This window comes from Hoplias malabaricus, chromosome 10 (genome assembly GCF_029633855.1).
Source record: "Hoplias malabaricus isolate fHopMal1 chromosome 10, fHopMal1.hap1, whole genome shotgun sequence".
NCBI lineage: Eukaryota > Metazoa > Chordata > Actinopteri > Characiformes > Erythrinidae > Hoplias > Hoplias malabaricus.
Window position 1 is genome coordinate 37,234,552 of NC_089809.1, and position 24,671 is coordinate 37,259,222.

The window sequence follows — 24,671 nt, forward strand, 5'->3', positions numbered from 1 at the left end:
GGTGTGAATGTGTGTGTGTGTCTGTGTTACCCTGTGAAGGACTGGCGCCCCCTCCAGGGTGTATTCCTGCCTTGCGCCCAATGATTCCAGGTAGGCTCTGGACCCACTGCGACCCTGAACTGGATAAGCTCTTACAGATAATGAATGAATGAATGAATATCTTGCACAAATAAACCTGTCGATAAAATTCAAACTTTGTATCAATGAACATGGACGATGCATTGATTAATTTTATTAGATAATACTGATAAACAAAACACAATAATTAAATCAGCAGCCATCAGCTCTTGGGTATCATTCAAACTCATCCGTACAGTAACTCAGCTCCTGAACAGCTTAAGAATTTGCAGTAAGATGTTAGATAAATTGTTTTCTAAATTCCATCAGCCACTATTTAAACTGTTTGGCCCAATGTGGCCACCTACCCTGCATGATCTTTACAGTTATAGGTTGCAAGAAACACACACACATTTTAGTCAATAACGAATACTATTAACACTATAAATATATATATGTATATATACCTGTATGCATATATACACACACACTTGTGTTAAGACACATCAGTGTTGACTAGCTGATTCTCCATAAACAAAGAAATAGTGTCTAGTACAGTCACACTCAGGTGTACATCACATGACACTTCTGTGATTAGATTTCTAAGTAGAAGGCTTTAAATACCAGCTTCTCACTTCCAAACTTTCACAATGCCATCTCTAGAGGACGTCACTATGAAGCCCTGTGTGGTCTGGAAAGTGGCAATGTCAGTGATGATGTCATGATGTCCCACCGGTAGTGACTCTGGGCCTCTACGAGGGGTGTCCTCAGTGGAGCCGCTCTTCTGCTTGCTGTGTATTTCCTAGTGAAGTGAGAGTGGGCAGAGCAATATGTACAGCAACCTTCAATAATGCAGTAACAGATCAAAGAGGGCAAAGTAAATCCAGAGCAAAGCAAAACATCAAACCTGCACCACTTCCGTCCCCTCTATAATCTTGCGGTTGTAGAACACAGAGGGACAGTGAAGGGAGTCGTTGGCACCACCAGCAACGATATAAGACCTTTCAGGGTAGGCCAGGTCCCAGAATCTGAGGATATAACATAACATAGAAAAACCTCACACTTTCCAAGTAAGTAGTGTCTAAATGTAGTTTCCGAAGACTTATGGGGGCCGTACACTAGATAATGAAACATTGCTAGGAGACTGACTGACTAACTAAATTTACCTTATTCTCATGTCTGATCCAGCAGTGAGCAAAAGGGGGTTGCCATCAGCAGGACTGCAGTATATCCCGTGCACGCTGTGAGGGGACGGCTGTGAGAGAGATGAACAGCTGAGGGTAAGAAACAACAGTAATAATATGGAGATAATATATTTGTTGAAAGGGGATGTGATTACATGCCTGCATCTCTGAGAGTGGAGGTGTGGAGCTAGCCCAGAGAGTAAACTTCCTGTCTCCTGTCTCCATGTCCCACATGGACACCTCATTGTTTCCTTGGACAGCTGAGGAACAGAGTTAGATCTGATTGGTTTCTTTACACTGTGTTGCAAATGGTGCCCTCTGGTTAAGCAAGGAATCCATTGGTTCATATAAAATGTGCAACAGAGAAACTTGTTTATTTCATTAAACATTATACACAATTTGGACTGAATACTGTTCTATAATTAAAGAGTTAAATTATCATCTCACCTGTAATGACAGACGACTGATAGAGGGGGTGCATGAGCAGACGTCTGATGCGAGCTCGAGCAGGATGAGAGTGATTGGAGATTGGCAACTGGAACCGCATATCCCAGCATGCCATGGTGCCATTGCTTGTACCTGGAATTCCAGAGACTTTTCAATTAAATACCATCAACAGCTTACAACGGTGTAACGAATAAAGCACGTGCAGCCATCTCAGAAAACCTTACGCCGCACTTACCCACACAGAGCCAGCACTGGTGCATGTCTACAGCAAAAGAGGTGATGAGGCCAAGACGCAGGTCATGCCGGAGGGTCCAGGCATTGGTGTTGCTGCGCAGGTCCCAGCCCACCAGAGACCCGTTCACTGTAGCATAGGCCAGCACTGACTGAGCTCCAGAGTTAAAGTGATGCATGTCCACCACGCAGCCATCCTCCTTCAGGTCCAGAAACCTGCAGAGACAAAAGAACAAAAAAAACTGTAGAAGTACACTCATTTAAATGTACATGATTGTTTTTAGTACAGAGAATGTGACTACATATCTTTGAGGTTTGACGGCAGTCATACTTCCACTTATGGAGAGTACAGAGAACATTTGGCTGCTAATAAACATACCTAGTCTGGCAGGGCTGCACCTTGGGGGATTTGGGCGGCTTGTTGGCTTCCACTGCTAGAAGCTGGATGGAGCCGTTGTCTGAAGCGACAGCAAGGTAATGTGACCCCTGACAAAAAGTCAAGGTTTTCACATGACCTCCAATGCGAGAATATGTCAGCACAGACCTGAAATAAACATTACATATACGTCACATTAGATATACCCAAAACATACGTTTTTTCATAATATTTTTTAACCCAAATCAACACAAGAGCTGCTAGCTGCATAGCTTTCATCTTAAAATTACATTATATTTAATTAAAATATTTTATATCAAGGTGGATTGGTGACTCAAAATTGTCTGTAGGTGCGAGTGTGTGAGTGAATGTGTGTGTGTCTGTGTTGCCCTGTGAAGGACTGGCGCCCCCTCCAGGGTGTATTCCCGCCAGTTTTTAAACAAGGATAATGTACCGTGTGGTGGTTGTTTTGCCCTCCATTTTCTGACTGTCCCAGATCTTCACTGTTCCATCATTGGAACACGTGGCAAAGATGGAGTGCTCGTCAGAAACTCGGATTCGGTTGACTGCAGACTTGTGCTCATGGAGATGAGCCACTAAAAGACCCTTGGGATGCCATCCTACAAATAGAAAACTTACAGTATAAAACTTATCAAACAGAATTTGGATGATATATGTTACAGTATACCAACATACTTAGAAAAAACCTGTAATTAAAGGTCTAAATATCATGCAGGGGCAGCACAGTGGTGCAGCAGGTAGTGTCGCTGTCACACAGCTCCAGGGACCTGGAGGTTGTGGGTTCAAGTCCTGCTCCGGGTGACTGTTTCCGTGACCGTGTGGGTTTCCTCCGGGTGCTCCGGTTTCCTCCCATGGTCCAAAAAACACAGGGATTGGCGACTCAAAAGTGTCCGCAGGTGTGAGTGAATGTGTGAGTGTGTGTGTGTCGTCCTGTGAAGGACTGGCGCCCCCTCCAGGGTGTGTTCCTGCCTTACGTCTTGTTCCTGCCTTGTTCAGTCCTGCTGAACAATTTTAATGGCATTCATGGCATCAGGACAGTGTAGTAGGTAACACAACTGCCTTCCACATAGAGGACTAGGGTTTGACTCCCCATTTAGGGAAGATTGGCAAGCAATAATAATAATAATAACCACTGCAATAAGATTAAAAATGAAAGACACTCTAGATGATACATTTAAGGAATGGTCACAGAGCTTGTGCTTTTAAATAGATTTAGTATGACAATCAGAAGAACTACCATATTATCAAAGGCAAGAATATGATAAACATATTAACGGTGTCAGTGGTCATAATGATGTGAACCTGGCAATGGAGGTCTGCTCTCCCACTCTGCACTCTCCATCATCTGCTTGGCCATCCGCTCTGAATTGCACTGCTCTCGTTTCTGCTGCACCAACTGCTGGAGTTCGGCCTTGCACGTAGTTACACGGCGTTGATACGTGGATCCTCCACTCATCGACTGCACTACTTGAATTGTTGCAGGCACTGTGGGTTTCCTGGACTGATGACCTCCCCCATCCGTGGCCTAAAATAAAGACAAAGTTAAGGTTTAGCATTGAAATTAAATCTTATATATGCATTATATACCTATATACTCTGGGCTTTTTAATTTTTTTTTTACTATTATTATTACTTTTAAAGTTCACAATAAATAACATAATTATACTGCAGCAATCCGACTAAAACTATAAACTAGACAAACACACCACCAAAGCAGAGCACATGAATGATGACAGTAAGTGAGGGGAAACACATATGTATGGCTGATGGAGAGAAGTTTAAAGCAGGGTTAGATGGAGCAAGTGCAGAGTGGGGGGCAGCAGGGAGGGAAAGCTTGCAGTCGGCTCAGCGGTCGACCTGGGCTGAGGATGGAACATGAGGGAGGTTAAGAGTCTGGGAGGAACTCTCAGATCGCAGGTGCCCTCCGGCCAGAGCTCCATTGGGTTCACCACCACCGCTTGCAACTAGAACAGTAGATACCGTCGCCACTGCCGGAGCTGAGCTGGGCGGGTCCAAAGAACCGAACATGCTCTTCCACTCCTCGTTCAGGTTGGAGTCGTGCTTTGTGTGTTTGCGGGCTGAGAACAGAGAGAAAAAAATATTATTTAAAAAATAAATAAACACAGAATTTTAATGGCATCTGTCTCTACACATATGTAAAAATAAATACTTTAACATTAATGAAAGGGCATACTCTGACCTATAGACAGTGTCGTATAATACACAGGCATTTCTAATATATTTTTAATGTAATATAATGTATTTCTCCAAAATAAATATGTTTTTATTTGTATTGGTTTTTGTCTAATTTACTGTTGTTGGTTTTGTTTCAGATTGATCTCTGTTTATAATACGTAATCAGTTTAAATATATATATATATATTTGAAATCTCCATTTTTGTAATGTGTTGACTCAATCCGTGAGGGGAATGAACCCAGGCCTCCACTCAGAGGGCAAGGGTGGGAAAGCACAGACCTACTGTGAGGAAGTCAAAAGAATGAAAACAAGGGGACCAGAGCCCTAGAATCTGGGACTTAAGGACTGAACAAAGGGTTTATTTAGTTTGGCTTACTTTTGCTTTTATTAACAAAGGAACCTCACATTTTATTCGTTTAGTTATTTAGTTTTTTTTTATACACTTTCCCAATTAAAGGAGAGAGCTAACAGTAAGACTTGAATAAAAAAAAGAATTAGAACTGAGCACAAATTATTTTTTAAGGGGAGAAAGAATGAGGTCTCTGCACAGAGTGTGCACCAGAAAAGACCTTAAGAGAAGGGGAAGCCTGAGAGTAAACACCCAAAAAGCCTCTAGAAATTTACCAGCCAATCTGCTGCCATAATTTTCAAACACCAGGGGCCTCATTGATAAAACTCTGTGGAGTGAAAGTATGCGTGCGAACATAAGCCAGAACATACAGTGCGCACAAAAAAAACAGATTTTTTTAAAAACCGTTCATACGCACACCTGAACGCTGTTTTTCTCTTTATAAATCACAACCTTCTTTAAAACGTGCGCAGGTAAAACTAGGGTGAACAGACCTGAGATGGTGAAAAAGAGGGGGGGCGTTGCCGTTGTGTGCTTAGCTGAACCTATGTGTGCTTCTAGGTCCTTTACACCTTTATTTGCTACACAAAACATGGGAGTTTCTTTTTTTTATTCATCCGAGAACTTACATTTACGTTTCGGCATAGCTGCTCGAGATGAGGGTAGGTGCATGACGTGCAGACTGACCAATTAAATGTTTACAGAGACGGTTATCGACCAATAACGGTAGCTCTAGATTCACACCGTCCAATCAGAAGATTTTAGGCTACTTCACCACGCCCCCTTCTCACTCAAGCGAACCAATCGGAGTAGAGGAGGGCTGGACTAGTTTGTGAACGAAACTTCTCGAAGTTCTATGTAAGCGCTAGAAAAACAAAAATTTGTGAAATTCCGCCCGGACATTTTTTTAAGTCTAAAAAAGAGGGCATGTCCGGGTAAAAGAGGACGTTTGGTGACCCTAGTAAACCAGCTTCATGCTCCGCCCCCGTAACTTCCACATTTACCTATAAATGGCCAGTGCAAATAACCTTGTGCATATGTAAACATGGGCTTCTCCGTTCATTTCTGCATGAGATAGTGGAGACAATGGAGGACTGAAAGGCAGAAAATAAACTTTGGAGACTGTGTGGTAGAAATTATTGTTTCAGAGGTCAAGGCGAGGACAGATGTGTTATTTGGCCTCAGTTGTGGCATTACAAACAGATGCAGATTAGCTGAGTGACATGTGGCTGCAGCAGTAAACAGTGTTAAATCGGCTCATTATTCAGTCATCATCGTTAGCAAAAAAAAAATCTTCATGTTCTCGCCTTGTCAGTGAGCTAGGCCTCTTGCCTATTTAAAGACCTGTGCAAGTTACAGCTGTTCAGGCTTGTAATTAATGCAACCATTACCAGCCCATAACGTAGTACTGTCTGTTTATGATGGAGTTTCATTTCTTATAATAACAACAATAATAATTAACTTATATGGCACTTAACAATGTACAATTAATTTATTACAGTGAAACAAAATAGATTAAATAATTTAATATATAATATAAAATAATATACAATAAGCAGTGTAACTTTAATGATTTTTTTATATTCTTTAAGTTATTTTAGTAAGTTAATCTTCCTTAATTCTTCTTTAATCTTCGTTTGTTACAGGCGAATAAAAAAAGGATTGTTTGCACATTTACTTGCAATTCTCTATTTTATCACACGATGTCAACAGTTTGCAAACTCTCCGCAAAGTCGTATGTCTACGGAGGGGTCAAAGAAAAACCTTGCTTAAATATATGCTCATTTGTACGCAAAGTAAGACGTAAGATGTTACGTACAAACATTTCAGATCCTTTTGTGTGCGTACGCACCCTTTATAAATGAGGCCCCAGGACTGAGCACAAGACTGTGGGTGAGCTTGGATTGTAAAGGGCAGACACAAGTGTTGCACATTGCCTCTGATTACTGTGTGGATGTTCTGTATCTCCCTCTAGTGGCCCATGGCTGGTCCCTTACAATTTTTTCCTAAATGAAACAACTAAAATGATTTTGCTCTTAAAATAATCCATATTTCTTGCACTAGCGAGTAGAGAATATATTCACCTACTTCAATTATTTTTTGTTAATAAAAGCACACAATTAATACACTCAGCAACAACAGCAAAGTCCAAAACACGGCTGTGAGATTATCCACATTTTGATAGGGAGAAGCCATAAAAGACTCTATTCTGAGACTCTACTCTTACTACTGGCTACTGAACAGCATGACCAAATCTACTGGTGAGTAAATATCTTAGTCTAGTCACCCGCAGTCCAACACTCCAGTAGGACACTTCCATGCGATTGCAACATACCAACTGTAAAGAGAAGGTTCTGTTAGCCAGTGATTATACGCACTCTGAATGCAGTGCACACCAGCCTCTTACCAGAACAGAATCAGTGTGTGGAAAATAAAAGTCACTTCAAAACCAGGCATGCTTAATCAAAAACTAAGTAATATACCAGAAAGAGTAGAGGTGATATCTGCAAACAAATAAAATAGAATAAATGAACCTTATTCATGAGGGACTACCATGTCTTCACACATGTGTAAGAACATGATTTAAAACCTTCTGCCTACCTCTCTTGTCCTCAGACTCCTGCTTGGGTTTGATGAGGTCCACCTGTCGCCCAGTGATGCCTAGCATGCCTAGGTCGATAACCCCACTCAAGGCACCGTCACTCAGGTGGGTCTGGTCAATGATGTTGGCCTTGGCTTTGTTGGACTTGAGCATGAAGTCTTTCAGAGCCAAGAGCTTGTCCTCCTCAGCTTCTGTCATCCCCTAAGAGAAGTGGGAGTGTAGGCAATATGATATATATTACATTCATTCATTCATTCATTCTGTAAGTGCTTATCCAGTTCATGGTCGCGGTGGGTCCAGAGCCTACCCGGAATCACTGGGCTCAAGGTGGGAATACACCCTGGAGGGGGCGCCAGTCCTTCACAGGGCCACACATACTCACTCACTCACTCACACACCACTACGGACACTTTTGAGTCGCCAATCCACCTACCAACGTGTGTTTTTGGACTGTGGGAGGAAACCGGAGCACCCGGAGGAAACCCATGCAGACACAGAGAGAACACACCAGACTCCTCACAGACAGTCACCAGGAGAAAACCCACGCAGACACGGGGAGAACACACCACACTCCTCACAGACAGTCACCCGGAGGAAACCCACGCAGACACAGGGAGAACACACCACACTCCTCACAGACAGTCACCAGGAGGAAACCCACGCAGACACGGGGAGAACACACCACACTCCTCACAGACAGTCACCCGGAGGAAACCCACGCAGACACGGGGAGAACACACCACACTCCTCACAGACAGTCACCAGGAGGAAACCCACGCAGACACAGGGAGAACACATCAAACTCCTCACAGACAGTCACCCGAAGCGGGAATCGAACCCTGTGTGACTTCGACACTACCTGCTGCGCCACCGTGCCGCCCCATATATATTACATAATATATAATAAGAGAAAGATATTTAACATCATAATGTATTATTATAAAAATTATGAACTGACAAATGTACAATATTTCAAATACATAAAATGAGAAAATTGCATAATGGCCTGACAAACCAAGATGCTACAATATATTTAAATATTCAAATATAACTTATAATTAATTTCTATTCAGAAAATTGAAATTTAAAACTATTAAAATATTGTCACTCAAAAGTTAATTCAGTGACAGGTTCATTACGCAACACACTGCCTTCTAAGGTACTGATTATGAGACAGTATAAACAACAAAGCTTCAAGTTAGTGGTCTTCTTTTTCAATCACAGCCTCAGAAACCCAAATATTGTTGTAATTTACTGCAGTAACATAATATAGTATTGCCCACTTTTCTAGAATAGGTGTTCTAAAGAAATTTCTTCCTGACCTGGGAGAGAAGTTTCTTGAGCAGCTGTGCGATGGCGGGATCTTCAGGAATGGGACACTCCGGGATGGAGCCATTGCGTTTCTTCTGACGGAGCAGCAGGTGCCTAAAGAGGCTACTGATATCTTTGGAGCGAAGTGCATAGTCAAAGATGGAACGACTTACAGGTTCTTTGAGCACACTCAGCAACACTATCTCCTTATCAATCTGTCAAATAGAGCAGAACACCACTGAGTGTGTTTACATGCACTGAAGTAGTACAAACATTATGGGATTTCAGCATTTATCTCACTATTCAAATGTAAGCAGCGTAGGTAGTATCATATTGGCAGAAGTCAAATGGGAAACAGTGCAAATGTTTAACTGTTGCTCACTTATGTATTTAAGGTTTGTTACCGTGGATTAATACTCCCCCAAAATCTCAGTATAAGCATGTAAAGTACAGTGAACACTGTACATGCACATGAATGTATATACATGCATTACATAAAGGAACTGGCTAGTGTGTTTTTAGCTTGTGTTGTTTCTGTGTCGGATGGTACTCTGGGTGTAAAAATAAAGTATAATAACTATGGGAATTTGGTGGTGGGTTTTACTCATTCATTCATTATCTGTAAGCGCTTATCCAGTTCAGGGTCGCGGTGGGTCCAGAGATTACCTGGAATCATTGGGCACAAAGCGGTAATACACTCTGGAGGGGGTGCCGGTCCTTCACAGGGCAACACACACTCACTCACACCTACGGACACTTTTGAGTCACCAATCCACCCACCAACGTGTGTTTTTTGGACTGTGGGAGGAAACCGGAGCACCCGGAGGAAACCCACGTGGACACAGGGAGAACACACCACACTCCTCACAGACAGTCACCCGGAGCAGGAATCGAACCCACAACCTCCAGGTCCCTGGAGCTGTGTGACTGCACCACGGTGCCACCCTGGTGGGTTTTAGAGGGACAAATTTCTCTCTGTGTAGGAGGTCGCCTTTATTTCGGCACCAAAATAGTGTTGATGTCCATCCTTCCACTGTGAGAAAAATATGTTCTCAACCTGCTCCATAACCGAGGATTTGCTTGGAACTGTTAATGATTTGTGTGTGTGTTTTTGAGTTAGATACGCAGTCTCACCTGTATAATAGGCTGTGTAATGAAAGGGTTGAGGTGAGGCATGAGCTTGCAGTAAACATCTGCAATGTTTAGATGCTGTGCCACCACAGTGATGAATCCCACAGCCCCGTAACGTATCCACAGATTCGGATGGCACAAGAAGGGCGCTGGCAAGACAAGAGACAAGAATATTATTTGTTACATTTTTCTCTTCTTACTTACAGCTTGATACAACAACAATGGATGTCAATTAAATATGCGAATTATTCCGTGTAGATTTCAATCTGTAATTTGTAACTTTTGGAAGTTTAGAGACCCTTTTTTTATATATGTAACTACATGTAATATATTAAATCATACATATTCTGTCTTTGTCTCACCAATATCGCTGACAAATTCATAGATATGTGGTTTCTGCAATAGTCCCAGCTGGCACATGCAGGTCAGAGCATTGAGAGCTTTATAAATAACAAACTCCTCCACGTCACTCAGGCCCTGCTGTAGCAAAGGCTTCAGAATGGATGAGCTCTGCCACCCCACATAAGCTGCTACCCCTGCAGAAGGAGGAAGGAAAAAAGCTTGGTACATCACTCTAAGTTTAAGTCTAAGAGCAAAGCAAAGAGGCCCTCAGAAAAAGCATCAAATATCAATGGGTCAAAAAAACAAAAAACAGAACCTACCCACTATACTGTCGAAAAAGGCCCCACGGAGGTGCCAGTCATTCTTGTCGTTAAGGAAAGTGATCATGTGTGAAAGCAGCACGTCATTGGCCTTCTGCCTCCCAAAGAACACGCAGAGACGTGTGATGCCGTTCTCCATCAGGGTTTGCTTCACAATGTTCTCAGGGTCACTGAGGAGAGTCACCACTTTCTGCTGAACCATCTCGTGCAATGCCTGCAGTTCTGTGAAGAGAGTAAAAAATAAAAGGAGGTTACATTCTTGAGACAGACAACAAAAACATTTGTAACAAATTCACTTTCACAAAATTAAAAATACAACATGGCTATAATTTATGAAGAAAATTTTACTAAATACACTTTTGTTAATGTAAAAAAAAGTACAGTAACACTTTACAATAAGGGTACATTAATTAAAGGCACTTAAGATAGTTTTAGGCAATGACACAGTAATAAGCATTACTAAACGAATAAGTAGATTCATAATTAATCATTAGGTAATGATAAAAACAAGAACAAACATTATTTTAGGATTAAACAAAATCCTAAAATGATGCTATTTAATACCACTTCTTGTTTACTATCATTATTTAATTATTAATTGTGGGCGGCACGGTGGTGCAGCAGGTAGTGTCACAGTCACACAGCTCCAGGGGCCAGGAGGTTGTGGGTTCGATTCCCGCTCCGGGTGACTGTCTGTGAGGAGTGTGGTGTGTTCTCCTTGTGTCTGCATGGGTTTCCTCCGGGTGACTGTCTGTGGAGTGTGGTGTGTTCTCCTTGTGACCGCGTGGGTTTCCTCTGGGTGCTCCGGTTTCCTCCCACAGTCCAAAAACACACGTTGGTAGGTGGATTGGTGACTCAAAAGTGTCCATAGGTGTGTGTGTGTGCGTGTCACCCTGTGAGGGACTGGCACCCCATCCAGGGTGTGTTCCTGCCTTGCGCCCAGTGATTCCGAGTAGGCTCCGACCCACCGCTACCCTGAATTGGATAAGCACTTACAGATAATGACTGAATTAATGAGAATTCACTTTATATACTGTACTGTCCTTTCACAGCTCCATACCTGACCTATTGTGTGGAGGTATGGAAAAACACATATAAAACTAACACTAAACCAATTTTCATGCAATAAATTGTTTGGATTACTGTGAACAAACCAAACCAAAATATTTATGAATAAACATGCTTTAAACTTTAGTGATCTACAGGGTGGGCCGTTTACATGGATGCACCTTAATAAAATGACCAATCCACTTTCAAGGAAACTGTTCATCTAGGAATGCTCGGACCTGACACCCATAATGTGGTGGTGCATTATCTTGCTGAAAAAACTCAGGGAACATGCCAGCTTCAGTGCCCCACTATCTTTGTACCCCATATACCAAAGCATACCATCAAGATGTGCAGCACCTAAAACTACTGATACTGGAAGCCTGTGCTAGCATTTCTCCTGCGGTGTTGCTATCAGTGTGTGAAGAGTGGGAGAAGAGGGTTGCATTGACAATCCAACGCAATGGGCAGCACTTTGAACACATTTTATAAGTGGTCAACAACTTGTAAATAACTCATAAAAGAATAAAGTTATGTTAAAAACAAGCACACCATTGTTTTTCTTGTGATATTCCCAATAAGTTTGATGTGTCAGATGACCCTCTTCCCTTTGAAAAAACAAAAGTTGGATCCAAAATGGCCGACTTCAAAATGGCCACCATCTTGAAAAGTTTCCCCCCTCCCATATACTAATGTATGGTCACCAACCATTCCCCTTTTATTAAGGTGTATCCATATAAATGGCCCACCCTGTAGTTAACTTTAATACTGCACAGATAATAAAGCAGAATACAATTTACTTCCCAACCGTGTTCAGAAGATCTCTGAAATTAAAAAGAGCAAAAATGATCTTAGGGGAAAAGGTATGTTTAAAAAATAAGAGCAAGGACAAATATACTATAATAGATATTTATCCGTCAATGGGATTACTTTATAAAATAGATGTGATAAGGAATTAAAAATATGTAGCTTACTTTGCAAGTTTTAAAAAATAAGTTTGTAAGCATGTATAAAAGGAATGATTATTATTGTGTTTTAAAAAAATTGAAGAATGTTAATTTTCCTATTTTTTGCAATGTTTTAACAGAAAAACAGAAGTAAAAAGGCATAATCCTTTATTGTACATCATTTCAATCACTATTTGATTTTATGGCAATATCTATTCATTTAAATGGTGTTATTTTTCTGTTGTTTTCTTTTTATGTATTTATGTAATTAATTTAGAAAAAATTAAATAAACTAATTAGCAATTTTATAATAGTACTTTGTACATATGGTTCGGAAATTTAAAAAACTACATAGAGTTGGAAAAACCAGTACCTGAATCATAGTTTTCATTGGGGTGAAGAATTTCCTCTGCATCTTCTCCATTTAGGTCCTGTTCAGAGTTCAAGTTGTTTTCCTGCACCAGCTCCAGAAAACGAAGGGCTGTCTCAGCCAGGTGAGCAATGTTCTCTAATGTAAAAATAGATACAAGCTCAGGAAAACAGCTTGAAGAGTACTGTTTCTTAAAACATTTTTGAAGACTTGAGAATAAAGAAGCAATATACCATTATAGCTCTTTCATAAACAACATTTACAGCATTGGTTAATTTTATATTTTTCAGTGCAGCTCACGTGATGAATAATCAGTGCATGCTCCCCAGAGAGTCCCAAGATCGGGAGGGTCATGATCAGAGAAAATGGCTTATTGCTACTTTAAGCATTGTGCTTACTTTTGTATAAAAAAAATCCATTACCTGCATAAGCAAGTCTGACAATAGTAGCCTCATCCTGGGCCAAATGTGCAATGCCAGGTAGAATGTACTCTGGGTAGATGTTAACATCATTGCGGGGCACCTCTTTGACGAGCGCCAAAACTTTAGCCAGGGTACGCACTGCCTCAGCCCTGACACGAGGCACTGAGTCATTGCAAAAGTGCAGTAAGTACGGAGTGATTCTGTCCAGCAGTATTTCCACACTCAGACGGCTGGCCAAGTGAAGCACCAGCTCCAGAGCTGCCAGCTTAGAGTCACAGAAGCGCAGAGTCTGCAGGCATGAGGTGATTACTGACACCAGCACCACCAGCCCATGCTCTTTAGTTGACCCAAGCTCCATAGATGCCTTCTCTTGTTTCTCAGCCTTCCCCGACTCCCTGCGCCCACCAGCACCACACAGGTTATGGAGGATATTATCCAGGTCTTTTCGAATTACTAACACTCGCTCATCGGCAGATTGGAAGGTCTCTTTGGCAAACTGGGCCATGTAGGGTTGAAGGAATGTGTAGAAAATATCTGGGAAAGCCTTTCCTCGTTGCTGCTTCAAGTAATCTTCTGCTGTCAGGCGTTTTTCAGGTTCTCTCTGCACCATCTGTGCAACCTACGAATTTTATGAAATGACACATGGAATACAGTGTATCTGTACATTACAAAGAGCAATTAAAGAATACAAATACTACATGTTGCTTGTAATGTAGTTGTACCCTCTTAGAAATACATCTGCCATTTGTGTGGTTTTATGCATTAAATAAATTGCCAAAATTCACTTTATTCTTCGGAGGCTGTTCATGCTGCATGGACCCTTTAAAATGTAAATAAACATAAGCATATACCAGTTCTCTGATGCTCCTGTCTTCAATTTTCATCAAAACATGTTCAGTTTGAAAATGTCCCTTGCGATAGGCCAGCAACTGTGAGAGATCAAACAGCGGGACACCCTCTGTGAACAGTTCTGCAATTACACAGCCTGAAAAACATCATTAGACATCATTAGAAAAGCATTACACCATTTTAAAAGGGTTTCTTTAAACAGTAAGTCTGAACTGTACCAGCTGAGAAAATGTCCATGGGCTGTTTGAGTTCTCCTCTGGTCCTCTGGCTATTGCTTGTCAGATCCACAAGCGGAGTTGTCTGGTCACTCTCTGTGGTAAACATACTGCCATCCACAAACCTCTCCGGCGCTATGTAACAGGTTCTTCTTCGGGAAGTATCGAAGAAGTAATTGAAATCTGCTGGATTGTCCTCAGGTAGATATGTGGGTTTAAAACTAGCAAAGTCTGTAAGCAGCACCCAGTTCCAGCTCGTCACCATAATATTCTCCGTTTTTATATCACCGTGACGCACACCAGATTTATGGGCCTGGTCCACAGCATTGAGAACCTGGAATGCAATCCACTTCTTCTCTATGTTGTTGAGGAACGGCCGCGTGCTGATGCGATCGTACAGGTTGTCGCGAACATACTGCCGAAAGAGGATGGCGGCTTTCTCTGTGAGGGAGGCCTTCTGGAAAGGTAAGCAATTCTGGCAGGAGTGCAGTCTAATTTTCAGTTCCTCCAGCTCCTGCTTGTAGCTGGTCAGTGGCAGTGAGGGATCCTGAATGGCAAAGACCTTCACGACCACTAAACCCTCTCTGTGTTTTGCTCTGGCCACTTTAAAAAATCTGGTGCTGCCCAGACTTTTGTCATATTCATAGTCATGGATATCTGAGAAATAGCTGTCAACAGACAATATCTGGGAGGGAGCGATTCCAGCCAGCTGATTTCCCATGATTTACTGGGTCACGTTGAGTTTTCTCCAGAAACAAATCCTATTGGAAGATACAAATGTCATAAGCAAACCATCACTATCAAAATGAAGAAAAATATCAAATCAAATCATATTAAATTTATGTGTATAGTGCTTTTTACAGCTGGTGCTGTCACAAGGCCTCTTAACAGAAATCCAGTAATCCACTACACGTAACATGATGGCTGAGTGGTGTCAAGGACTACAATAAATTTTGGATCCCACCCACAATAGCATCAGGGTCTGATTAAGATATTGGAAGAAAAATGCTCCCACATGTGTTGCTCCTTCACTTCAGAGAACAGTTACTAATCCACAGACAAAAGCCAGGGGACATCATACCCCTCTGGCTGACACTTGGTATTGAGCATGGTGACCTTACCCAGTAAACAAGGAACGTCCATGGACGTTCAAAATAGGTCCAAAAGTAGTCTGTCCGTCAAGGACATATTGTAAACGTCAATGGACGTCCAAAATCCGTCTTAATAAGTTAGTTAAGTGGTGACCAATCGATAACGTCAGTGGACGTCCAAAACACGTTTTATACAAGTAATTTATTTCGGGACCAATTAATAACGTCAATGGACGTCTGTGTTTGGACGTCTTTTCAACTTTCATTTTCAACCTAAAGAGAACGTTGATTAGACGGCAGTCATTACGTTATTTCAACGTTGAGTCAACGGCTAAATGTTTACTGGGTACGATCATACAGCTTCTCCAGCAAATACGTTTTTTTAAATAGAGATTATACCAAAGCAGTAGCAACGACTGCACCTTACATTAGCTACATTCACTGCTCATGGGGGGTTTCTAAAAACGTCTGGATATATACAATGTGCAATAAACAACAGCGTGCACAAAGACAAACACTACCGTTTAATAAACATATTATCACATGTCCGTTTGCATTTGTGTTGCTCTCGTATTATGAATTGCGTGTGGTCTGTTTTCAGTCTAAACCCGTTATTAAAACAGGATGTTTTATTACTCTATTACGACAGTTCTAGTTGTGTGTTATTATCTATTACAGTAACGTTACTTACCGAAGGCTCCGTGTTGTTTACCTGGTTTAGATTCCAGTCATAAAGATCATAGTGTCATGACGACGCAGCTATCCTCACCTTGAAATCACAAACAACCATACAAACAGCTGGACTCCTATTTTTTAATTTTAATAACTGACATAACGTATCGAACTATTTTACAGTCTAGGCTCCGCAGCCTACCGGACTCTGCTTGTTGTTGAACAGAAAATGAGCCTGGTCTTTGCGTCGCCGTTCTCTGATCTGGGGTCGGCTTGACTCGCGCTCTGAGGCTCTACGTTGGTTACAATGCGAGAAGAAACTGATCCTGGACCTGTGTGACGAAGCAGAGTGCGGCAACTTTCTCCTTCCGCGGCCTCGACAATGTAGGGTGTGTCTCAATAATCGGTTCCAGATTACTTTGTCCTCCCTACTTAGTGCACAAAAAAAAAATCCGACAATTTAACCAAGACACTAAAATGTAATTAAAATATTTAAATTAATTTATATTTAACCTTTCAAAAATGTAATTTTTACAACGTTAAATGAGTTGTTAGCGCAGAAATAGCTGATGGAAAGATTTTTATATTTTACATTTATATATTTTACTTAAAATGCTTATATAAAAGTTTATTGAAAAATTAAAACATTGTACAATGCATTTTATAATAATAATAATTAATAACTAACATAATTAATCATATTAATTAATAATACATATGAACCATATTTTAGGTTAAAATGTAGTAGTGAGCTCTAATAGACAAATGTTCTTTAGGAAGATTAATTAATCTGAAATTGTTCCCTAAATTATAATTATTCATATATAATTATTTATATATTTTTTTAATCCAGGCGTGGGTGGGTCTCTGTTATAATGCAGTACCTGGGAGCAGAAGCCCTTATTCCGTGACCTACAGAGTGCACTACTGAGGATCTAGGGAGTATGGAACAATGTTAGCCAGCTATTTGAGACACCGCGCTGGTTAGCTAGTAGCTAGCAGAGCTAAGTGAGGCTGTTTTTGTTGTTATGCATTTCCTTGTATAGACGGACGGAAAATGAGTGACTTGTCTCGTTCGGACAGTCCAGAGGGTCTGGAAGGTCGTTTGAGGAGTTTGCAGGACCTCACGGAGTTCACGGAGAGCTGTGGGTCTCAGCTCAGGGAAGTGTTCGCAGCGCTGGAGTGGGAACCGCTTTCTCACACAGACTCCCAGGTAAACTCGGCTTTAACGGTGACAGGTATGCTAGCTAGCTACTCTCCACGGAGTTAAGTTACTGCCCACGGCGCCCCAGGGACGTGATATAACGTGATATAATTGTTTAATTCTCAGTTTAAATGTACAAGGTATTTCGCCTCAAGTTGAAACAACTGTTTATTAAACGACTGAAGGTGGTCAGTTTGATTAACTCTCTAATTATTCACAGGGCTGCGACCGTTACAGTCCCCGATAAACCGTGATAAGATTATAGCCAAATATTAATATTTTAAATACGCAAAAGAACGTCAAATATTAGGTAGTGATACGTTTTCCACCGTTATGATTTGTGTCATAGGGGGCGACAAAGCCAGTTTTACAAAGACCAACAAACAGAAGTTAAAGGTGCCGTTAATATTAAATGACATGGAATTATGAGTCAAAAGGAAAAATAATCTGCTAAAACACAGTGTTATTCTACTGCTCTGAGTGGAAAGCCTGAAACTGAACTCTAAATGAGTTCTCTTGAAATACTACTTCACTTTTGCACTTACAATCGATGTATATCAACTTTGCAGCACAGCCCACCGTACTAAATGTACTTCCGCGCATTTCATGCAATAAAGTAGTTCCTCCAGAGAGGTCTCCAATTCCCCAAACTTGCAAAACTTACATACTGCAGCTTTTAAATTAAAGCTTAAGTTTTATGAAGTTCATAGACCACAGATGGTCCAAATCCACAGAAGTTCCAATATGGCACAAATACTTGAAATGTTTAATACTGGCTAGGATTGAAAGGTATCAGAACATACACTGCCTCACAGTTTATATTTCAGTAGCTCTTCCGAGGAATCGGCCCAGACAGGCTTGCCTTTGTTTCCCTTCATGCATTTGTGTCGCTGGTTCACCAGCCATCATTTTATAGCCCTCTTCTGGTGTGTAAAAACAACGGCCTACCAGAAATACACCCCGAGACCTGCTGTTTAGGAGATGCTTTCACCAAAGCATTATCACTGTCACAATTTGACTCTTATGATCCCATCCCACCCCCTGAGAGGTGCCATTTTAACAACGTCACCAAATCAGTGGTATTCACTTTTCCAGTCAGTGGTTTGAACCTTGTGGATGATTGTTCTATATTGATTATCATTACTGGCCAAGAGGATTACAAAATATTTACGTTTTGCTTTTTGTAGCAGGAGCAAATGGAGGTGTGTTGCTTTGACAAAAATCACACAGTTCCATGTAGGAGCATGGAGAAACACAAAACAGCGTGTCAGCTCGTCCAGTTGGGGTACCCCAGAGAAGAACAGGTAAACAACCCTATCACAAATGTCCAGATTCTTTCCTGCTGCCGGTGTACTTACTGCCATCCTTCAAATCTGAGCTCAAGGCCATAGTTAATGAATTTAAGTCTAAATTTTAAGTTCTTTTTAGCAGCAGTGATGCATTGTGACGTGTTGCTGGTTGTTTTGCACATTTAATTACAAAGTCATACATTCTGTGCAGTCTTGCAACTGATGGCAAAATAAAAAATGATAAAGTGTGCCAGCTGTTTAGCCTGCTTTAGCTATTACAACCACAGCAAGTGAGTTAATCTGAGCTACTGGAACAGGGGTGCCCCCTCCACCCCCTTTTAATAGTGTTAATAATTTCAAGTCAAGTATGTCAGATGTCAGCAGCTAATTTTTTCAGCTGGTAACTTTTATACAGAGAGTCCAAATCCTGAGAAATATATGCACTTGACCACTCATTATATTACGTTTTTTGTTCATAGGCAGACATGCAGGATCCATCATTCTGTTATGAGAAAACAAACATTCCCTGTGTTAAACTGGGTAAGTTGAACCCTTTGTCTATTTATTTTACTAATTCTTTCTTTTATTTTTATATTTTAGTATGAGGTGGAACCCACTATATCCATAGATATTTTGTCACAGTTTGGACTTATTAAAAACGTATTTACAGCAGTGTAATTTTATTGCATAATGATTTCTCCAAACAGATAAATATGAACAACATCAGGTCATCCTGCAGGCCCGTGATAATGCCCCTCCAGGTTTAACTACAGGAATCTACTGCCAAAGTAAGTTCTTATCCAAGGCACACTGTGGATTCTCATATTTAGGCTACAGGCATTGATTAATTTACTTTAGTATTTTTTACACCACTTATGACTGGCATTATGTGGCAAATTTTTATCATATGATCATGAGATACCAGTTTGTGTGGTTTATTTACAGCAAGACATTGTCCACTGATAGTCTTTTGTTTCTGCTAAGTCAGTTCTGTCATTATTTATTTGTGTTCTGTATTTTTTCTAGTAACAGGGGTGAGTATTAGAGGATGTCTGGTCAAGGCATATTTCCACTCAATTCTTGCTGTATCCTTTTAAAAAATATCCTTTTAAAATCATCAGTCTTTTATTTCTCTTTGGAATTATGTGCGCATTTTGTTCACGAACTTGATGACTCGGGTCTCCCATTACATGTTGGGAAGGTCCTTGTCATTTAGGTTATGTGTACATTTTTGAGAACACTTAGTTTGCATATTTCTCATTTTTCTTCATAAGAAGAATCTCTGAGAATGACATTGGGGTGTGTAACATTCCCTGTTTTGTGTTCAGGTGATTATTCCACTGAGCCTGGTGATGTCCCTCAGAACCACAAGAGAGCGATCTGTGACCTCATGGTGGCTGACCGTTTGGCTCTGTATGATCATGTTATACAAAAGGCCGTAGAGCAGAGAGCAAATGCACAGTCATCCAGCAATGAGGATCTTTATGTAGATCTCGTCTCTAAACTGAACCAAGGTAACTGTTTTTTTTTTTAAAGTATACAAACGTGCCAGAGTGTCACATGAATGGCATCACTGTTGCGACTTGCTCACTGTAGATCAGAGTTTCTGAAAGTTTAGCTCATTGGCCAGGTCTAGCCTTTTTGACTGAAATTACTGTCATACCTCCAGTTAATTTAATTATTTTAACAAAAAATATAGTGATGTTATTAAATGACTTTTTAAAAACTTGTTTTAAACTTATACTTTGTGCTACTACAGGAGCTTAAGTGATGTATTACACTTATATATTTCAATTATTTATTAAATAAACCACAAATGTTTATTTACATATTTTTCTACTATTGACAAATTCCTACGCCATCAAAGTAGTTCATGAAATCTTGCTGGATTAGGGGCAAAGAGAGGTTTGGGGACACAACCTTCTTGCCTATGAAATTTTAAAGCAACCAGTTTACTTAGCACCTTTTAGTGAGTTTTAGATGTAGATGCATTGGTAGAACACTTTTAAACCAACGGAATTGTGTTATTGGGAATTACTGTTGTAGAAATATCTGCCAAAACTTGACAGAAACGTCTGTAGGACCTCCATAGTTTCCAATGTTTTGTGCCTCTTTGCCAAAGCTCTATTAAAAGTTTGTCTGAAAGATGTTCTTTGAAAATAGGTGATGAACAGAGTGGCCCCAAGTCTCACCTTGAGGTTTTAGCTGAGATGAGAGACTACAAGAGACGACGACAGTCCTACAGAGCAAAGAATGTTCACATCACCAAGAAGTCTTACACAGAAGTGTGTATTCTCGATTTCTGCAAGTTGTGCAAGTTGTTTTTAGCTATTTGGCTTTATGTTTTATTTCATAAACATTCTTTTCAATGTGGTTTCACTAGAGATGCGAGAAGGCTCAATGTTTAAGGGGAGAGTTTTATGTAGACAAGCCAGTAAAACTGATATACACTGTATATTACATCTCCAGAAAATACTGATACTGTGTTTGTGGCACTGTTTTCTTTTACAGGTTATACGTGAGGTGATTGATGTGCACTCAGAGGAACTAGCCAAACTGTGGCAAGAGGAGAGAGAGGAAGAGGCCAAAACAGCACAATTCCAGAGGTAAGAGAGAAGGTGAATTTACGGTGCCCAGGATATGTTACAGAGCACTAGGTTCTAAAGTTTGTTTTTATTTTTAATTTGTAATTCATTTGTGTGCTGCATCTTTAACCAAGCAGGTAGTGTCGCAGTCACACAGCTCCAGGGACCTGGAGGTTGTGGGTTCGTTTCCCGCTCCGGGTGACTGTCTGTGAGGAGATGGTGTGTTCTCCCTGTGTGCGCATGGGTTTCCTCCGGGTGCTCCGGTTTCCTCCCACAGTCCAAAAACACATGTTGGTAGGTGGATTGGCGACTCAAAAGTGTCCGTAGGTTTGAGTGAATGTGTGTGTGTCCGTGTTGCCCTGTGAAGGACTGGCGCCCCCTCCAGGGTGTATTCCCGCCTTGCGCCCAATGATTCCAGGTAGGCTCTGGACCCACCGCGACCCTGAACTGGATAAGGGTTACAGATAATGAATGAATGAATGAATCTTTAACCAAGGTATACACATTGGTATCAACAGTATCAAGAAAAATCATTATCAAAAACTGAGCAATGCAGAACTGAAGAACAGAAATGAAGAACTGTCTGTCTGTCCATCCAGTGCTGATACCTGCAAATAAAAATTAACTAAGAATGGGGAAATGATTGAGGAGATGTGTTGTAAACTATGTAAACATTAGTTGACAAAAAAAACAATTTCAGCAAAGTGTTTTTCATATTTAATTATTTTATATAAGTATTTATTATTAATTTTTTTTAACAATAATAAAATAGGGCAGCACCGTGGCGCAGCAGGTAGTGTCGCAGTCACACAGCTCCAGGGACCTGGAGGTTGTGGGTTGGATGAGGAGTTGGTGTGTTCTCCTTGTGGGTTTCCTCCGGGTGACTGTCTGTGAGGAGTGTGAGGTGTTCTCCCTGTGTCTGGGTGGGTTTCCTCCGGGTGACTGTCTGTGAGGAGTTGGTGTGTTCTCCCTGTGTCTGCGTGGGTTTCTTCTGGGTGCTCTGGTTTCCTCCCACATTCCAAAAACACACGTTGGTAGGTGGATTGGCAACTCAAAATTGTCCGTGTGTGTGTTGCCCTGTGAAGGACTGCCCTCTCCAGGGTGTATTCATGCCTTGCGCCCAATGATTCCAGGTAGGCTCTGAACTGGATAAGCGGTTACAGATAATGAATGAATGAATAATAAAATAACTGTAAATGAGACAGAGTTGGCAAAAAAGCCCTCAGCCAGCAACAGCTTTGTAACCTATTGAATTTACTCCCGATGTTTGTGTTTTGCAGGAAAGGTTCGGGCGAAGGCCGCTCTGCTTCTGTTGACTCCCACGAGTCGCACATGGGCTCTAGGGAAGAAAGTGGCTCTCACCACAGACGACACCGGAAACACAGTCGTGATCACAGCCAGGAAAGAGAGAGCAAAAGCAGAAAGAGGTCAGGCACTAACATGCGTGCAAACTCACGCACACAGTGCCCAGACATCATAATGTGTATCCTATCTAGTACAACACACACTTACTTTATTTATCCATGTGTTTGAATTATATATATTGCTTGCTTAGCAGATCTCTGCTACTCTTGGACAGAGACACATTTTTGATTGTAATTCTTAATATTATTCATTTCTTCAAAATTATGTTCAAAAACACACAGAATACACAAAAGTACTTGAAGGGGCTATTTACCCAACGGTGAAATACAGTTGATCACACTTGGCCAAATTCATATTTTGTAGGACTTTCACGACAAACATCCTCTGCAGCAAACAATGTTTAAAAATACAATGCACTCACTTTGTGTTTTAAATAAGGAAACATTTGCAAAATTTCAGTTAAATTCTCAAAATGTAACTGATGTGTTAAGACTGGTCATAAATTGTTCTCTTATAGCATTATAAGAAAGACTGTTAAAAATGTGTGGGTTTTTATTTTCCTCTCACTCTCTGCAGGGATTCCCACTCCTCTGATGACAGACATCACAAGAAGAAGAAAAAGAAAAAGACAAAATCTTGAAAGGTTTAGTTACATTTAGGTCAGAAATCAGCACGTGAATTGGCATAAGGAGCTGTGCCTCCAAAGGGTAGAATGGTACACAGGATGTAGTCTTTGTTTTTTGCCTTTTTAATTTGTCTCTTGTACAGTTTTATTCAAACAAAATAAAATAAAAAAATCACATTTTAATTGATCTCTGTGGTCTTATTTTCACAATACATTTCAAATTTACATTTCATTGATTATACTCCTAAAATCCTGTTGTGTATGGTATGGACTCTTAATCACTGTTTACTTTAAGTGACCGATGAACATTTTAGTAAAATTACTCCATTTTGTTTGATCTACTTCAGTCGTGTTGTTTTTGCGCATAGCCATTTTTCTCTGTGGTAAAATGCAGAGGTCAGGGGTCACTGTAAGTGTCCCTTGAAAGAGTGAGTGAGTGAGTGAGTGAGTGAGTGAGTGAGTGAGTGAGTGAGTGAGTGAGTGAGTGAGTGAGTGAGTGAGTGAGTGAGTGAGTGAGTGAGTGAGTGAGTGAGTGAGTGAGTGAGTGAGTGAGTGAGTGAGTGAGTGAGTGAGTGAGTGAGTGAGTGAGTGAGTGAGTGAGTGAAATCTTTTAATGTGTACAAAAATTTCAATAAAAACGTTTGAATTTTTGGGCACGTGAATTGTCGGTAATGTCATTCTTTAATTGGTATTGACAAGTGAGGTGATTAATATTTTCCCAAGGAGAAGACCAAAGCGTGACTTCATTTTGCATCATGTTGTTAATCCTTTTGTCCTTCTGTTTCTGCATCTCTTACTTGTAGTATCTCAGTGTGTCTCCCGACTGTATGTGGTGAAGGCTCAGGTATTTCTCACCCTGATGAGGAGAGGAGGGAGCCTGGGAAAGGCTGGTGAAGTTGGAGTAGTGTTGCAGAGAGTGCTTTGCTCAGCTCAGGGGACTAGTGCTGGTAGGGAGAATGCTGTGAGGACCCCTGCAACAGATGAGGGATCGTTATAACTTACTGCCTTCTCAAACAGCCTAAGACCACCCGGGAGCCCCAGAGCAGGGCTCTGTGGACCCCACACACCTGCGAAAAATCCACAGCTGATCGGGCCAGAGGCCATGGCACACTCCAGGCTGATGGTGAGTAGCCTTCCGAAGACATTCCTAAGACCAGAGTCATTGGGTTTGATATTATCCGGGAGACCTACCTATACTGTCCTGTAGGTAGTTTTCCAATACTTCGGGATGATGTGAGCGTGGGGAAGTTGGGAAACTTACAATTAATTTAAACTTGGGGAGACTATTGAGGTTGGTAATGTCGTAAATCTCTGTGCAATCTATTTCTGCACATTTTGGCATTCCCCTTAATTTCAAAACACCTGGCCTATCTAATCTGCTCATGAACAACCCCTTACTGAGCTGAAGTGGGTGTGTTAGAG

At 41.0% G+C, this 24,671-nt stretch overlaps 2 protein-coding genes across 4 annotated transcripts; one reads left to right on the forward strand and one right to left on the reverse strand.

Annotated features, from left to right (window-relative positions):
- Window positions 1–239: 239 nt before the first annotated feature.
- pik3r4 (phosphoinositide-3-kinase, regulatory subunit 4) lies at window positions 240–18,237 on the reverse strand. 3 transcript variants are annotated; one of them, XM_066682820.1, is made up of 20 exons: window positions 18,189–18,237; window positions 14,422–15,179; window positions 14,206–14,339; window positions 13,355–13,973; window positions 12,936–13,070; window positions 10,569–10,790; window positions 10,269–10,442; window positions 9,910–10,055; window positions 8,787–8,990; window positions 7,464–7,665; window positions 4,174–4,394; window positions 3,619–3,841; window positions 2,750–2,915; window positions 2,299–2,463; window positions 1,924–2,135; window positions 1,689–1,820; window positions 1,401–1,501; window positions 1,224–1,312; window positions 965–1,085; window positions 240–859 (listed from the first exon to the last, which is right to left on the reverse strand). In XM_066682820.1, exons 2-20 carry the CDS (start codon window positions 15,137–15,139, stop codon window positions 689–691), a joined length of 4,155 nt encoding a protein of 1,384 aa, XP_066538917.1. In that variant the 5' UTR covers window positions 15,140–15,179; window positions 18,189–18,237; the 3' UTR covers window positions 240–688. The 3 variants fall into 3 exon arrangements, with proteins under 3 accessions (XP_066538917.1, XP_066538918.1, XP_066538916.1); XM_066682821.1 differs by lacking the exon at window positions 18,189–18,237 and adding an exon at window positions 16,201–16,393 and having other exon boundaries at window positions 4,297–4,394; XM_066682819.1 differs by lacking the exon at window positions 18,189–18,237 and adding an exon at window positions 16,201–16,393.
- snrnp48 (small nuclear ribonucleoprotein 48 (U11/U12)) lies at window positions 17,124–23,419 on the forward strand. The gene is made up of 9 exons (XM_066682822.1): window positions 17,124–17,394; window positions 18,573–18,689; window positions 19,154–19,214; window positions 19,382–19,462; window positions 20,003–20,188; window positions 20,838–20,959; window positions 21,186–21,280; window positions 22,540–22,686; window positions 23,201–23,419. The coding sequence occupies exons 1-9, from the start codon at window positions 17,239–17,241 to the stop codon at window positions 23,262–23,264; spliced, it is 1,029 nt and encodes a 342-aa protein (XP_066538919.1). The 5' UTR covers window positions 17,124–17,238; the 3' UTR covers window positions 23,265–23,419.
- The last annotated feature ends 1,252 nt before the right edge of the window (window positions 23,420–24,671 follow it).